Source organism: Anas platyrhynchos, chromosome 30 (genome assembly GCF_047663525.1).
Source record: "Anas platyrhynchos isolate ZD024472 breed Pekin duck chromosome 30, IASCAAS_PekinDuck_T2T, whole genome shotgun sequence".
Classification (NCBI taxonomy): Eukaryota; Metazoa; Chordata; class Aves; order Anseriformes; family Anatidae; genus Anas; species Anas platyrhynchos.
In genome coordinates, this window is record NC_092616.1 from 3606107 (window position 1) to 3621261 (window position 15155).

General features: G+C 50.7%; 1 protein-coding gene across 1 annotated transcript; it reads left to right on the forward strand.

The window, feature by feature from the left end:
• The first annotated feature begins 443 nt into the window (after positions 1–443).
• Positions 444–1400, forward strand: LOC139999829 (olfactory receptor 8G50-like). The gene has a single exon (XM_072029455.1). It carries the CDS (start codon positions 444–446, stop codon positions 1398–1400), a length of 957 nt encoding a protein of 318 aa, XP_071885556.1.
• The last annotated feature ends 13755 nt before the right edge of the window (positions 1401–15155 follow it).

Consider the following 15155-nt stretch of genomic DNA (forward strand, 5'->3'; position numbering starts at 1 on the left):
AGTGGGGAGGCTGGGAGTGCATGAGAATCTGGGAGGGACAGATGATCCAAACTGCCCAAAGGGATATTCTGTACTGTATAATATCAAACTCAAAAATAAAACTAGGGGGGGAGTTAGCCGGGGAGCTACTGTTGCTCTGAGACTGGCTGGGCAGCAGTCTGCTGGTATTGACCAATTGCGTTGTGCATCACTTGTTTTGTGATTTTTTTTCCCCTCCCCCTTTTTGTTCCTACTAAACTGTCTTTATCTCAACCCATGAGCTTTAATGATTTTCACTTTTTTTTAACCCCATTCCACTGGCAGGGAGAAGTGAGCAAATGGCTGTGTGGTGCTGAGCTGTCTGCCAGGTTAAACCACAACACTTTCTTAAATTTAACACAGAAGTATTCTTTCTCACAGGTCTCCTTCCTGGCAAGTGAGAAAAGAAAGATAAAAAACACTGCATGGGGGAAGGACAGCTTGACAATTGGACATCACCAATGGATTTTCTGCTGCTGGGACTGGGAAATGTCCCTGAACTCCAGTCACCACTTTTCTTCCTGACATTCATGATCTACTCAGTCACCATGGCTGGGAACATCCTCATCATCGTGCTGGTGGTGGCAGTGCAGCATCTGCACACCCCCATGTACTTCTTCCTGGTCAACCTGTCCTCCTTGGAGACCTGCTACAGCTCCACCATCCTGCCCCGGCTGCTGGCCAGCTTCCTGACGGGGGACGGGACCATCTCTGCTCATGGCTGTATCACTCAGTTCTACTTCTTTGGCTCCTTTGTAACATCTGAGTGTTACCTGCTGGCAGCCATGTCCTATGATCAATACTTGGCCATCTGCCAGCCCCTGCTCTATGCAAGCTTCATGACCTGGAAGGTCTGTATCCAGATGGCAGCTGGATCTTGGTTAATGGGTTTTCTGCTGTCTGCTGTAGTCATACACCTCTTATCCCAGCTGAAGTTCTGTGGCCCCAAGGCAATTGACCACTTCTTCTGTGACCTTATCCCACTGCTAGAGCTCTCCTGCAGTGAAACCAGAGTGGTCATGCTTGTAACTTTTATGCTGTCTCTCCTAGATCTGGTTTTCCCTTTCTTGTTTATGCTGGCCTCCTATGTGTGCATCATAGCTGCCATCCTGAGAATCCCATCCAGAGTGAGCAGGCAGAAGGCCTTTTCCACTTGCTCCTCTCACCTCACTGTCATCACTGTTTTCTACGGCACCCTCATCATTGTCTATATGATGTCCCGATCGGTCTCACTAAGGCAACTCAACAAAGTGCTCTCCTTCTTCTACACTATCCTCACGCCCCTGGTCAATCCCCTCATTTACAGCCTGAGGAACAGGGAGGTCAGGGAGGCCCTGAGCAAAGGGCTTAGGAAAGCTGTGGTCTGCATACAGAGATCATAGTAGGTGAGTGACCCTTGGCACAGGCTACCTGTGGGTCTTTCACAAAGGCAAGTGTGTACTTGTACATACAAGTACTGTATGTATCTTTAGAAGTCTGTGCCTTTGAGCCTGCTTGCAGAGTGACGGGAATGAATGAGAGAGCTTCTTGGTGAGAAATACTGCTTTATATAGACAGATAGTGAAAAATGTTGTGGGTTTGCTTTTCCCTTCTTAATGAACTGTTCAATGCTCCTCTGATACCAGCTGCACCTCTGATCTTATCTTCACCTTCTTGTAGGGAGGTGGAGATAGATATCTCCTGTTTCTAGATCATTTACCCTTGGAGGACCACCCGTGTCTGTTGTGTCCATGGTAGTAACTGGTAAGCGATTTCCCTGTCCTGATCTGGACACATGAGCTTTCTCCTCTTCTCCCCTTCTTCTGCTGTGGACAGGACTCAGAGAGTGACCCACTGTGCACCTGGTGGCCAGCCAAGGTCAACCCACAGTACTGGAGTTTCATGGATGCTTTTGAAAAATGATAAATTTCCCTTTATTTAATATTTCCCCCAACATGTGTGCTGAACCCGAGCCCCAAAGTCCTCAGTAAATCCTCAGCTTGGGTCCACCTGGAGCACTGGAGTGAAGCCATAAACACTGGAAGGATGCACCCTCTCCTGGGACTGCTGGAAGCCTCTGTATGCTCCACAGGAGCTGGGAGATTAGAGAGGACACCCTGATGCCCTGTTCACCATCTCCATGTCCATGGGACCCTCAAAAATGTCCTTCAGTCCTAAGATACAGCCTAACTTCTTCCTATATCAGGAACCTGGAGAAATTGCCCCAGAAGTCTCAACACTCTGGTTCACACAAGTAAATACACACAAATACACACAAATATGCATGTCCAAACACACAAACACACATCTCATCCACACACAGAGATGTGTACACAAGGCATGGGCACAGCCAACCAGACACAGACCAGCTCCAACAGGGAACAGCACCTTCACAGCCACCACGCCACCACTAGCACACAGAGCCGTGAGCAACACACCTGGCCCCATCCCCTTCCTCACCTCAGCCTGTTCTACTGTGAAGGTCACCAGCACTCCATGCATCCCCTGCAGCACTTACCCATGGGCACAGATGCACCCATGGCTCCCCGAGTTTGGGCCTGGTGTTTGGGACCATCCTGATGTCCCACCCAGGCTCTGAGCTGTTCCCCATTTGGCAGCTCCAACCCTGGCTCTCTTCAGTTCCTGCTCTCCTCCTCCTCCTCCTCTGACCAGTCCCACCTGAGCTTGGCCAGCAAAGCAGGCACATACATTCACCTCCAACACACCAGGAGTATTCAGCAAACAGCATCACCAGAGCTGAATAAGAAGGCAGGACAGAGCCTAGTGACTGGGCACGGGGTCTGGACAGACCAGCCCTGACCAGCCCCCTGTCCACATGGAGCTGCCCATGTGCATCCCCTCCTCTCCTCTTCCACAGGATTCTTCCTCCTCAATCCATTTTGATCCCTTCCTTTCTCGGCCATAGTCACTTCTCCACTTATCAACTCTTTCTATATTTCCCCTGCTGATCCCTAGTTTGCTGTACCTGTCCACTCATTTGATAGTTCAGATACCATTGCCTACATCATTTGGACCTTCACTGGAATCACACATGGGTTCCCTGGACATGGATGCCTTTGCTAGACTTGATGCCCAGAGGGTCCCCACTGCTCCCCTCCGTCTCTCTGTGCTGTTTGGCCATTGCTCACATCTCTGCCCACCAAGGGCTCATGAGATGCTGCTGTCCCTCACAGCCCTGCCTGTACTCTGCTCCTTTCTCCCGCTGTGCTTTGTCACACCCAGCACTTTGTCATGCCTCATCCCACAGGCTCCCATCCCATGTCCAGCTGGCATCACTGCAGGGCAGCCCTCCCCAGGGCCCAGGCATCTGCCTGCAACTTCCACAGCTGCTGCTCTTGATGGCCTCCTGAGGCCTGCCTGCTCCTGGCCCATCGCACTGTTGTGAGGAGGTGAACTTAGCAGCAGCCCAGCCATGGTGGACAGAGGTGTCCCCTGCCTGAGCTGCCCCCTGTGTCCCATGGGGTTTGTGATTCACTCAATGACATCGCCATGTCTGCCTGCCTGCCACCAGGAGGAAATTTAGCCATTCACAGAATCACAGATTTACAGAATCACAGAATTGAAGGGGTTGGAAGGGACCTTGAAAGACAGTCAGGTCCAACCCTCCTGCCAAAGCACGTTGCTTAGAGCAGGCTGCCCAGGTGGGCATCCACATGGGCTTTGAATATCTCCAGAGAAGGAGACTCCACAACCTCCCTGGGCAGCCTGTTCCAGTGCTCTGTCACCCTCACAGTGAAGAAATTCTTTGCATGTTGGAGCAGAAATTCCTGTGCTCTATCTTGTGGCCATTACCCCCTTGTCCTGTCCCTGCAAACCACTGAAAAGAGGTTGGCCAAATCCCTCTGTCTCCCACACCTCAGGTATTTATACACATTGATGAGATCCCCTCTCAGTCTTCTTTTCTCCAGACCCAGGTCTCTCAGCCTTTCCTCATAAGAAAGATGCTCCACGCCCCATATCATCTTTTTTTTGGCCCTCCATTGGACTCTTTTGAGGAGATCCCTGTCTTTCTTGTACCGGGGAGCCCAGAACTGGACACAGTACTCCAGGTGAGGCCTGACCAGGGCAGAGTAGAGGGGGAGGATCACCTCCCTTGACCTGCTGGCCACGCTCCTTTTAATGCACGCCAGGATCCCATTGGCCATCTTGGCCACCAGGGCACAGTGCTGGCTCATGGTCAACCTGTCGTACACCAGAACCCCCAGGTCCTTCTCCTCAGAGCTCCTCTCCAGCAGGTCATCCCCCAGCCTGTACTGATATGTGCGGTTGTTCCTTCCCAGGTGCAGGACTCTACACTTGCTCTTATTATAAAATAAAATAAATATTTTATTATAAAATAAAAACATCATACGATGGGTGAGCAATTGGCTAACGGGCAGGGCCCAAAGGGTTATGGTAAATGGGGCTGTGTCAGGCTGGCGGGCGGTCACCAGTGGGGTCCCTCAAGGCTCCATTTTAGGACCGGTACTTTTCAATATTTTTATAAACGATCTGGATGTAGGAATAGAAGGTATTTTGAGCAAGTTTGCTGATGACACCAAACTTGGAGGAGTTGTGGACTCTGTTGAGGGTGGAAAGGCCTTGCAGAGGGATCTGGATAGGTTGGAGAGCTGGGCGATCGCCAACCGCATGAAGTTCAATAAGAGCAAGTGCCGGGTCCTGCACCTGGGACGGGGAAACCCTGGCTGCACGTACAGACTGGGCGATGAGACGCTGGAGAGCAGCCTAGAAGAGAGGGATCTGGGGGTGGTGGTAGACAGCAAGTTGAATATGAGCCAGCAGTGTGCCCTGGCAGCCAGGAGGGCCAGCCGTGTCCTGGGGTGCATCAAGCACGGCATCGCTAGTAGGTCGAGGGAGGTGATTGTCCCGCTCTACTCTGCACTGGTGCGGCCTCACCTTGAGTACTGTGTGCAGTTCTGGGCACCACAGTATAAAAAGGACATGAAACTGTTGGAGAGTGTCCAGAGGAGGGCTACGAAGATGGTGAAAGGCCTGGAGGGGAAGACGTACGAGGAACGGCTGAGGGCACTGGGCCTGTTCAGCCTGGAGAAGAGGAGGCTGAGGGGAGACCTCATCGCAGTCTACAACTTCCTCGTAAGGGGGTGTCGAGAGGCAGGAGACCTTTTCTCCATTAACACCAGCGACAGGACCCGCGGGAACGGAGTTAAGCTGAGGCAGGGGAAGTTTAGGCTGGACATCAGGAAGGGGTTCTTCACAGAGAGAGTGGTTGCACACTGGAACAGGCTCCCCAGGGAAGTGGTCACTGCACCGAGCCTGACTGAATTTAAGAAGAGATTGGACTGTGCACTTAGTCACATGGTCTGAACTTGAGTAGACCTGTGCGGTGTCAAGAGTTGGACTTGATGATCCTTAAGGGTCCCTTCCAACTCAGGATATTCTATGATTCTATGATTAAATCTCATTTGGTTTCTTCCTGCCCATCTCTCCAGCCGGTCCAGGTCTCGCTGAACGGCAGCACAGCCTTCTGACACGTCAGCCACTCCTCCCAGCTTTGTGTCATCGGCGTACTTGCTGACGGCAGACACTATTCCCTCATCAAGGTCGTTGATGAAGATGTTGAACAAGACTAGACCCAGCAGCCACCCCTGGGGAACACCGCTAGTCACAGGCCTCCAGCCAGACTCTGCTCCTCCGATCACCACCCTCTGAGCTCGGACAGTCAGCCAGTTCTGAACCCACCTTCCTGTCCCCTCCTCTATCCCACACTTTCTCAGCTTTGCTAGTAGGATGCCATGGGAGACAGCATCAAAAGCCTTGCTAAAGTCAAGGTAGATGACATCCACTGCTCTCCCCCCATCTACGCAGCTGGTGATGCCATCATAGAAGGCAACAAGGTTGGTTGAACACGACTTCCCCTTGGTGAATTCATGCTGACTACCCCTCATAATCTTCTTCTCTTCCAATTGCTCGGAGATGGCATCCAGAACAAGGTGCTCCAATACCTTTCCAGGGACAGAGGTGAGACTGACTGGCCTGTAGTTTCCTGAATCCTCCTTCCTGCCCTTCTTGAAGACTGGAGTGACATTGGCTATCCTCCAGTCTTCAGGCACCTCTCCTGTTCTCCAGGACCTTTCAAAGATGATAGAGAGCAGTCTGGCGATCAACTCTGCCAGCTTCCTTAGCACACGTGGATGCATCCCATCGGGACCCATGGATTTGTGTGCGTTGAGCCCACTCAGATGCTCCTGAACCACTCTCACGTCCACTAGGCAGGAGCCCTCCGTTTCCCAGACACATTGTCCTATTGCCAGGGGCGAGGAGTCCCGGGGGAGTGTCCTTGAAGCAAAGACTGAAGCAAAGAAAGCATTCAGTATCTCTGCCTTCTCAGCGTCTCCCGTGACTAGGACACCCCCTCATTCAGCAAGGGATCCACATTATCCCTAGTCTTCCTCTTGCTGTTTACATACTTGAAAACACCCTTCTTATTATCCTTTATCTCTTTTGCAAGCCTCATCTCTAGGTGGGCTTTAGCCTTCCCCTTACTCTTTGATTATACAGACACTTACACAGGTGGTTCTCAGAACTAGGGGGACCTTCAAGCTTGCCTGTATTTCAGTTTTCTATCACATCTTTGCTACAGACAACACTCTACTTGTGTTTCTATTTCATCATTTCCTACCTATGTCAAACATTTCTTGTATAGTCATCCCTTGCAGAAGGTGCAACTTGTTGGAAGCAACTTGGATTTGGCTCACTGTTGAGGACTGTGGAGTTTGCTTGTTAGCTTGTTTGGTGTTAAATGTTGACAAAACAATAACAACCGAGTCTGTGTGCAACCAGTTGTCTGTGAAAACGAGTTGGGAGTTGGTGCAAAGAAGCTGTAGCATCCACCTACAGATTTCAGTAGGTGATTTTCAGTTCCTGAAAGCCTCTTCAGTGCTGTACATTTTCTTTACAACGTGAATATTAGTTTTATTTTACTAGTTACTTTAGGCAGTTATACCATATAATCCATCCCGTGACTGTAGTCACTCAAACTTCATGACATTTGGAATGTGTTGGGGATATCACATATATTCTCAGGATGAGGTTTATTGAGTGTATGCACATTGTGTAGGGATGCTAAATGTTGCATCGTAATCCAGCGTTTAACATACAAACTAATTGTCAGCATAAAGCATAATACAGTAAGTATTAACAGAACAACAACAGGGTGAAGCATCTTGTTGAAGATTCCCGTGGCAGCTGGTGACCATCCAAAGTGTTCCACCAATGGTGTTTTTCATCTCTCTTTACTCTTTCCATCACTCAATGTATTTCTTGTACATCATGATGGACAGTAATCAGAGTCTTTTGTCCATTTTCTTGAACTTATTCCATCAGCAGCTTTCAAGGTTTTCATTAGGATTTCTCTCAAAGTGGCAAATATTTTGTTCAGTGTGTTAGAAATGGCTCAGTTTTCAAAATAGGATTAAATAGAAAAATAGGATTTATTAAAAGAATAGAGGTAAGCAAACAGCGCTGGGTGCACCGGGAGTCTCCGCTCCACCAGGACGCACACCAGTTACATCAAGTAGCTGATTTTTATGCTCCTAGACTAATACATATTCATTACTACTTCTAAAAAAAAACAGTTTATTATAATTAGCTGCCGGGGTCCAGTCCCTCCTACTGGAGCATGCGCATCAGTCTCCGGTGGTCTCTCTGGGGGTCTCTAGGGGTCTTTCATGCTGAAGGCTCGTAGTCTTCCTCTCCAAGTTTTTTTTCTCGTCCTTCCCCTTTGTACTCCCTTGGCACCGTATCAAGTTTATAGAACATCCTCTGCAGGTCTTGTCTCCCAGCCATCCTTCAGCTTCTTTTTTTCTTCTTCTTAATCTCTTGGCCACCTGGCCAGATATCAGAGGCCTGCATAGAATCCCATAACAGTCACTAGTTGTTATTAGTTGTTCTGAAACCCCCAGACATCAAAGACTTCATACAAACACAAATAGCTTTCTTATTGACACTTCACGAGTACTTAAAACATTCTTCACCAGCCATTCACAGGGACAGTCACACCTATAGCAGTGTTAAGTTAATCTCACATAAGTTAATGTCTCATAAGAAGACAGAAAAAAGGCTGTAACTGTTAGAAATAGAAGTCCGGAACAACTAAAGCAAACAGGTTCATAAATTTAAGGAGTATTTTCTGAAGACTTGATAAATTGACTAGAATGAGGGGGAGACTGGGACACACTGCATCTGTGGTTCAAGAATTAAATTGCCAGTGCAGGACCCAGAGTCACACAAGACTGTTCTTTATGGACACGAATTGTTAAAACATTCCTAACACTCTCAAAGCCTTGAGCAGCCAGTTTCTCCAGGACAATGCTGTGGGAAACAGTTTCAAAAGCCTTACTGAGGTCTAGGTAGACCACATCCACAGCCTTTCCCTTGTTCACTGAGCACATCACCTTGTTTCAGAAGGAGATCAGATTTGCCAAGCAGGACCTGGCTTTGACAAACCCATGCTGACAGGGCCTGATCACCTGGTGGTCCTGTAAGTGTTATGTGATGGTACTCAAGATAATCTGCTCCATGAGTTTCCCCAGCTCAGAGGTCAGACTGACAGGCCTGTAGTTCCCCGGATCCTCCTTGCGGCCCTTCTTGTAAATGGCCCTCACATTTGCTAGGTTCCAGTCGACTGAGACCTCCCCGGACAGCCAGGACTGCTGATAAATGATGGAAAGCAAATTGGCAAGCACTTCAGCCAGCTCCCTCAGTACTAATGGCTGGAGCTCAAATTGTTGCCTAGACTTGAGTACATTGAAAAAGAATAGCAGTTCTCTAACCATTTCCTCATGGATTATGAGGGCTTCATTCTACCAGCTCAGGGGCTGAGTACTAGGGAAACAACTGGTCTTGCTGTAAAACAATGAGGTAAAGAATGCACTAAATACCTCAGCCTTTTCATCATCTCTTTTAATTCTGTTTTCCCACATCCAATAAAGGATGATGATTCTCCTTAATTCTCTCTCTCTTTTTTTTTTTTTTCTTACGCATTTATAAAAATAATAATAAACAAAGAAGGAAAGAAAGACAGAAACAAACAAACATCTTTTATTGTTCTTTAACAGTAACAGACATATTGAGCTCCAGTAGGGCTTTGGCCCTTCTAATTTTTTTCTTTGCACAGCCTAACAACATTTAGGACTCAGCTTCAGAGAAAATGACAGCATACATGAGAAGCGCAGAAAAAGTGGAATTGGGCAGCTTTCCATCTCCACCCTTCTGTGAGCCTCTTCTGCAGCTCAATTCAAATAGTTCCTCCTGTATTGTCCAAACTCTCCTGCAACTCCTCATCCTGCTATCTTGTGAGAGCACAGTTAGAATGAGACATCTCCCTGCAGACATTAACAGCTGACAGAACGGGTCATCTGTCCAGGGGAACCTTGACAAACTGCAGAATTTTCCCTAGAGAAACCTCTTGACGTTTACAAGGAGAAGAGCCCAGTCCTGCAACGGAGAAAGAGTAACCCCACACATCAGGGCAGACTGGGACCCTGCTGAGTGAGCAGTGTCCAGGAGGAGGAGGGCCTGGGCACCACGAGGGATGCCATACGAGCAGTGGTACTTGCTCACCAGGAACCAGGCCAGCTTCCTACAGAGCTGCCTTACGAGGAGCATGGCCACCAAGAAAATCTAAGTTATCAGACTCACCTCCAATATGGTGTGACACCACCTGCACATGGGTGTCCCAGTGTGCAGCTCCTCATTTTCAAGGGCATGGGATAGTGCCCAGAGAGGTTGTGCCAAGGAGGGGTTCAGGGCCTAAACCACCTTCCCTGTGTAGAGAGGCTGAAACACCTGGGTTTCTCTGGCCCAGTGGCATGGAGCATCTAAGCAGACCAAAAGTAGCCCGAGACTGCCTGAAGGGTGGTTTTGGAGACGATGTAGCTTTCCTCTGTAGGGGAAAACAGTGTGAGACAGAAATAATGCCACAAAGTTGACTTCAAGATGTTGAGACTGGACAAGAAGAGAAAGAAATCCCCATCTCTGGCTACCGAAGGAAGAGCCCTGAGCAATGTGTGAAAGGAAAGGATCTCCCTTCCCAGGGGCTTGGGATCAAGGCCTGGCCCTAGTGCTTGGTGAAACACATCCAGTTTTCCTACACATCAGTGTCACCGTCACATTGCCTTTGTCTCCTTGTCCTCACTGCCTCTAGTGTTCTGCTCTAACGAGCTCCAAGGGAGGCTGTGTCAGTGCTGGCTCTCAGGGGGACACTGCAGGAAACTTGTATCTGATTTGGACTTCTGGAGAGATTTCTTCCATTTGCTCTCAGTGCCTGAGATCTGTGGGATCCTCACCAAAGTCCCCAGAGGGCTGATAACACTGCCTTGGGCTGGGCCTCTGCTGCTGAGCTGGGCCAGGCTCCTGGGACAGAGAGAGCTCCTGGCAAGAGGGCCCTGGTGCAGAGACAGCTCTGCCCAGAAGAAGCTCATCTGCACAACGCAGCAGGGCTGGGGGCACTGCCTGCAGGCACCCAGGCAGAAAGGGATTCCAGGCAACCTGGAGGGTGTGAGCAGAGGAGAGCTCGGTGCAGGAGAAACCTTCACAGCTCAGTCCAAGGTAAGTCTCTGGCTGCAGGACAGTGCAGGAGAGGTTCCTGGAAGGGGCTCCTGGATCCAGGACATCTCTGCCTGGCCAGGAGCTGCCAGGATGTCTCTCGTGGCTTGTGCGGTGTGGAGAAGAAGGTGCTGCAGGGCAGCTGCAGGGATGCCCAGGGCTGTGCTGCAGAACGGGGTCCCTGCTGTGTCCCAAAGGCTGTGTGCTGGGGCAGGGCCTCTGCTGCCTGCCAGGGCTTGGGCAGGGGAAGGGCAGGGCAGGGGATGCCTGCAAAGAGAAGGCACTTTCTGCAGTCTCCGCTCTGATTTTTGAGCAGGCTCCATGTTAACAATGTGGTTGGATTTGCACAGGTGACTTAGCATCCTATTGCCTTGAACATTGAGACATAAACAGGTTAGTGACGAACCTGAGAATATCCCTTCCCTTCTCTCTGCTGATAGACTGCACCAGAGCTTTTCTGAGCTGTTCTTTTAGGACCTGCAGACAGGGAGATGTCCCCAGAGCTGTCTCCATCCCCGGGAGGTGTCTGCAGGGCAGAGCTGGGCAGCCAGCGGGTGGGATGGGGTCTGTGAGCATGAATGGGAGGAGACGTGGGGACAGAGAAAGAGGGGCTGGCAGGGACAGCTGCAGGCAGCAGGGACATGGGCAGGCAGTGAGAGGGAGCTGCTGCAGAGCATACTGTAGAGTCTTTGTTATACCTGAGACCCTTGGTCTGCCCTTGTGAATCAGCACCCTTGCCATGTACTTGTCATTGAATTCTGCACAGCTGTGCTAAAAGGGAGGCATTTCCATCTCCGCTTGGAGCTGGTACCCTCTCCTCCCAGCACAGCCCAGGTGATTTTTCAGCACAGCCTCTGAGTGCAGCCATCCCTCAGCTGAAAGTACTGCAAGCACCCAGCCTTTGGGCACGAGGGGATGGACAGAGCAGCCCTCCTGGATGTGACCTCTGGCTGAGGTTTTCCCCCACAGCAATGACATTTACCACTGCAGTGGAGCAGAAGTGGCCCACTGGGGGCTGATGGGCAGAGGTGGCTGCTGTGTACAGGACACTCAGCCAGCACAAAGCAGGGCTCCAGACAGGGAGATAGACAAAGATCCTCTTGGGAAAAGGGAATGTAAGGCTTTAATTGGGAATTAACTGAATTTTGCTCAGAGACCTTACTCTTAACACTCTCTTTCTTTATATATATTTTTGTTTCTCATTTCACAGTCTCCTTGACCAAAGGCAGCAAATGCCCAACAGCAGCTCCATCACTGAGTTCCTCCTCCCGGCATTCTCAGACACACGCGAGCTGCAGCTCCTGCACTTCGTGCTCTTCCTGGGCATCTACCTAGCTGCCCTCCTGGGCAACGGCCTCATTCTCACCACCATAGCCTGCGACCACCGCCTCTACACCCCCTTGTACTTCTTCCTCCTCAACCTCGCCCTCCTCGACCTGGGCTGCATCTCCACCACTGTCCCCAAAGCCATGGCCAATTCCCTCTGGGACACCAGGGCTATCTCCTATCAAGGATGTGCTGCCCAACTCTTTTTCGTTGCTTTCTTGGTTGGAGCAGAGTATTCCCTTCTCACCGTCATGGCCTATGACCGCTATGTTGCCATCTGCAAGCCCCTGCACTATGGGACCCTCCTGGGCAGCAGAGCTGGTGCCCAGATGGCAGCAGCTGCCTGGGGCAGTGGCTTTCTCAATGCTATCCTGCACACAGCCAGTACATTTTCCCTGCCCCTCTGCCAAGGCAATGCCATGGACCAGTTCTTCTGTGAAATCCCCCAGATCCTCAAGCTCTCCTGCTCAGATGCCTACCTCAGGGAAGTTGTGGCACTTGTGTGTAGTGTTTCTTTAGCCTTCGGTTGTTTTGTTTTCATTGTTTTCTCCTATATTCAGATCTTCAGGACCGTGTTCAGGATCCCCTCTGAGTTGGGCCAGCACAAAGCCTTTTCCACATGCCTCCCTCACCTGGCTGTGGTCTTCCTGTTTATCAGCACTGGCATATTTGCCTACCTGAAGCCCCCTTCCATCTCCTCCCCATCAATGGATCTTATTGTGGCAGTTCTCTACTCAGTTGTTCCTTCATCACTGAACCCCCTTATCTACAGCATGAGGAATCAAGAGCTCAAGGATGCAGTGAGGAAACTCTATGGATACATGCTTCTTCGGAATCAATAATGACTTTAAGTTCCCTGATAATTTCAGACACCGTAAATTTTTTGTTATTATATTTCTCTATAAATATTTTCTCCAAGTTGTTTTGATTTAAATAATGTTATCCTTAACCTGTAACGTGATATTTTTTTGATTTACAATGACCAGTCATCAAATCTACCTAAAGAAGCGGGCTTACCATGTACATAAAGACAATAAAGACGCCATCAGGACTACATCGGTCTCAGCTGCTCTCCCATCTCCTCTGCAGCTGGAGGTGCAGCCCCAGCAAGCAGGAAGGGCTCAGGGCCCCTGCTGCTTCCCTGGAGCCATGGCCATGGCCAGCAGCAGGACGTGGCCTTTTCACTGCTGCTCTCTTTTGGCTCTCCTGTGCTCTTGTATCTGTGTTAGTCTTGAGGTCTCATATGCCTTGGTGACAGTCCTGATGTCTCTACAGTGACATCCCTGTGGCTGCAGGCAGCAGCAGGCAATGTGCAGCCCTGTGTCATAGCTGGCCGACCCGCTAGCACAACAGTAACAAAAGGGGCTGCTCAGGGCAAACCCAGAACCCTGGAACCCTCTTCCAAATGTTGTATCAGGAATAGAGCCAAGGGGTTGTTCCCTGCTCTTTTGTATTCTGGGGTTCATCACGGAGTGAAGGACACAGGCTGAAAGTCCCAGGGTGGTCCCTAAGGAACCAAGCACTGGGCCAAGAACTCCTTTTGTGGCAGCACATGCCCAAATAGACAACACTGTCCCTTGAAGTGGGGCAGATGGCCAGTGCTAGGCTGGAGAGGAATATGGAGCTGCCAGGAAATGTCAGGGGATCTGCAGGGACAATGTGCTCAGTGGGAAGTGATTAGAACATCATAAAATGAGTGATCATCCAAGCAAAGGTCTGGTAAAGGAAAAGGCAAATCTGAGGAGTCCATGGGCTAACGGAGGGCTCTGCAATGCCAGAAGAGGTGGTGAAGAGCCAGCAGGCAAAGGCCCATAAGACTGCAGAGTAATTAAGGATAACCATTTTGAAGCTCCATGGGTGAAGTCTGGTGCAGCACTCACCTGCCCTTTGTGCCCTTAGAGACACCCCATGGCCCTGCCCAGCACTGCCCTGTGCTGCTGAGCCATCAGGGCAGATGGAAAGGGGCTCAGCAGCAGAGATCCCCACAGAGTTGAGTCTGCTCCCCACCCTGAGCAGCACAGGCAAAGGGGAGTCCTCTGGGGGTCCCAGGGCACCATATCCCTCTGGCTCTGCACAGCAGCACTGCCAGCATGGGGCCCTGAGGGGAATAAGGGGAAGGAAGAAACAACGGCCAGCACAGACACAGTACCCTGGGAAAGGCTCTCTGGGAGCAGGGATGGCCCCGGGGAAGAGCAGGGCAGCATTTCTGGGCCTGCACTGACGAGTAAAGGAGAAAGGACAAGCTCTTTGTGCAGGCATCTGCTCGGGGCAGGCTGCTCTGTGCCTGGGCCAGGTCTTTTGTGCTGGCCTGGGGAGCGGGGCTGGCCCTGCGGGACACAGGCACTCTGTGCTGGGGATCTCCCAGGCAAGAGAGCAGGGCTCCTGCAGCTTCATGGACCTCCATTTCCTGGCACCATGGACACCTCCTTGCTCAACATATCCAACAGATAAACACGTATTGGCCACCTGCTTTCTCTTCTAGAAGAATTGGAGGCAGAATAACAAAAGTAAGTAAAACTCACAAACTGCAAACCACAAAAAAAAACACAGAAAGCCTTGATGCTGTGCAAGCACTGCTCAGAAAGAGCAACCACATCTGTGGGTGACCAACACATCTCTGATCACTTATAAAATACACAGCACCATAGGTGCTGCTCTGCAGAGAGTAACTCTGTCCCAGCCAGAGCCAGTCCCTGATGGACAAGAAAGCTCCCTCTGAGCTCAGGAAGGAGCCAGGAAGGTGCTAATAAGGAGCAGGACAATTGAGAGCAAGGGGTTGTGGTGCCCAGGGCACAGAGGCACTCTGCAGGGCTGTGCTGGCCAGTGGGGAGGGCCAGGAGACAGACTTGTGAGAAGGCTGTGAGAAACAAGGAAATGTCTCTGCCATTGCCCCAGGGCTGCAAGAAATCACTCAATGGATTCCTCTGTCAGGGCTGTGTGAGCCATGGGGACAACAGTGAATGGAGCCCACAGAACGTGACCCTGTCCAAGGTGGACTGTCCAGAGCTCAAGTGCTCAATCTGGTGTGAGCGGGCTGAAGAGAGCTCTGCAGCTCCAGGGCACACAGCAGCCCCAGCAGAAGAGTCTGGTGAGTGATTCCTTGCAGCCCTGGGGCAATGGCAATGACCCCATGAGCTGGGTCTGCTTCCCAGCCTGCCCAGCACAGCCCTGCAGAGTGCCTCTGTGCCCTGGGCACCACAACCCCTTGCTCTGCACAGCAGCACCGCCAACTGGGGCTCGGGCTG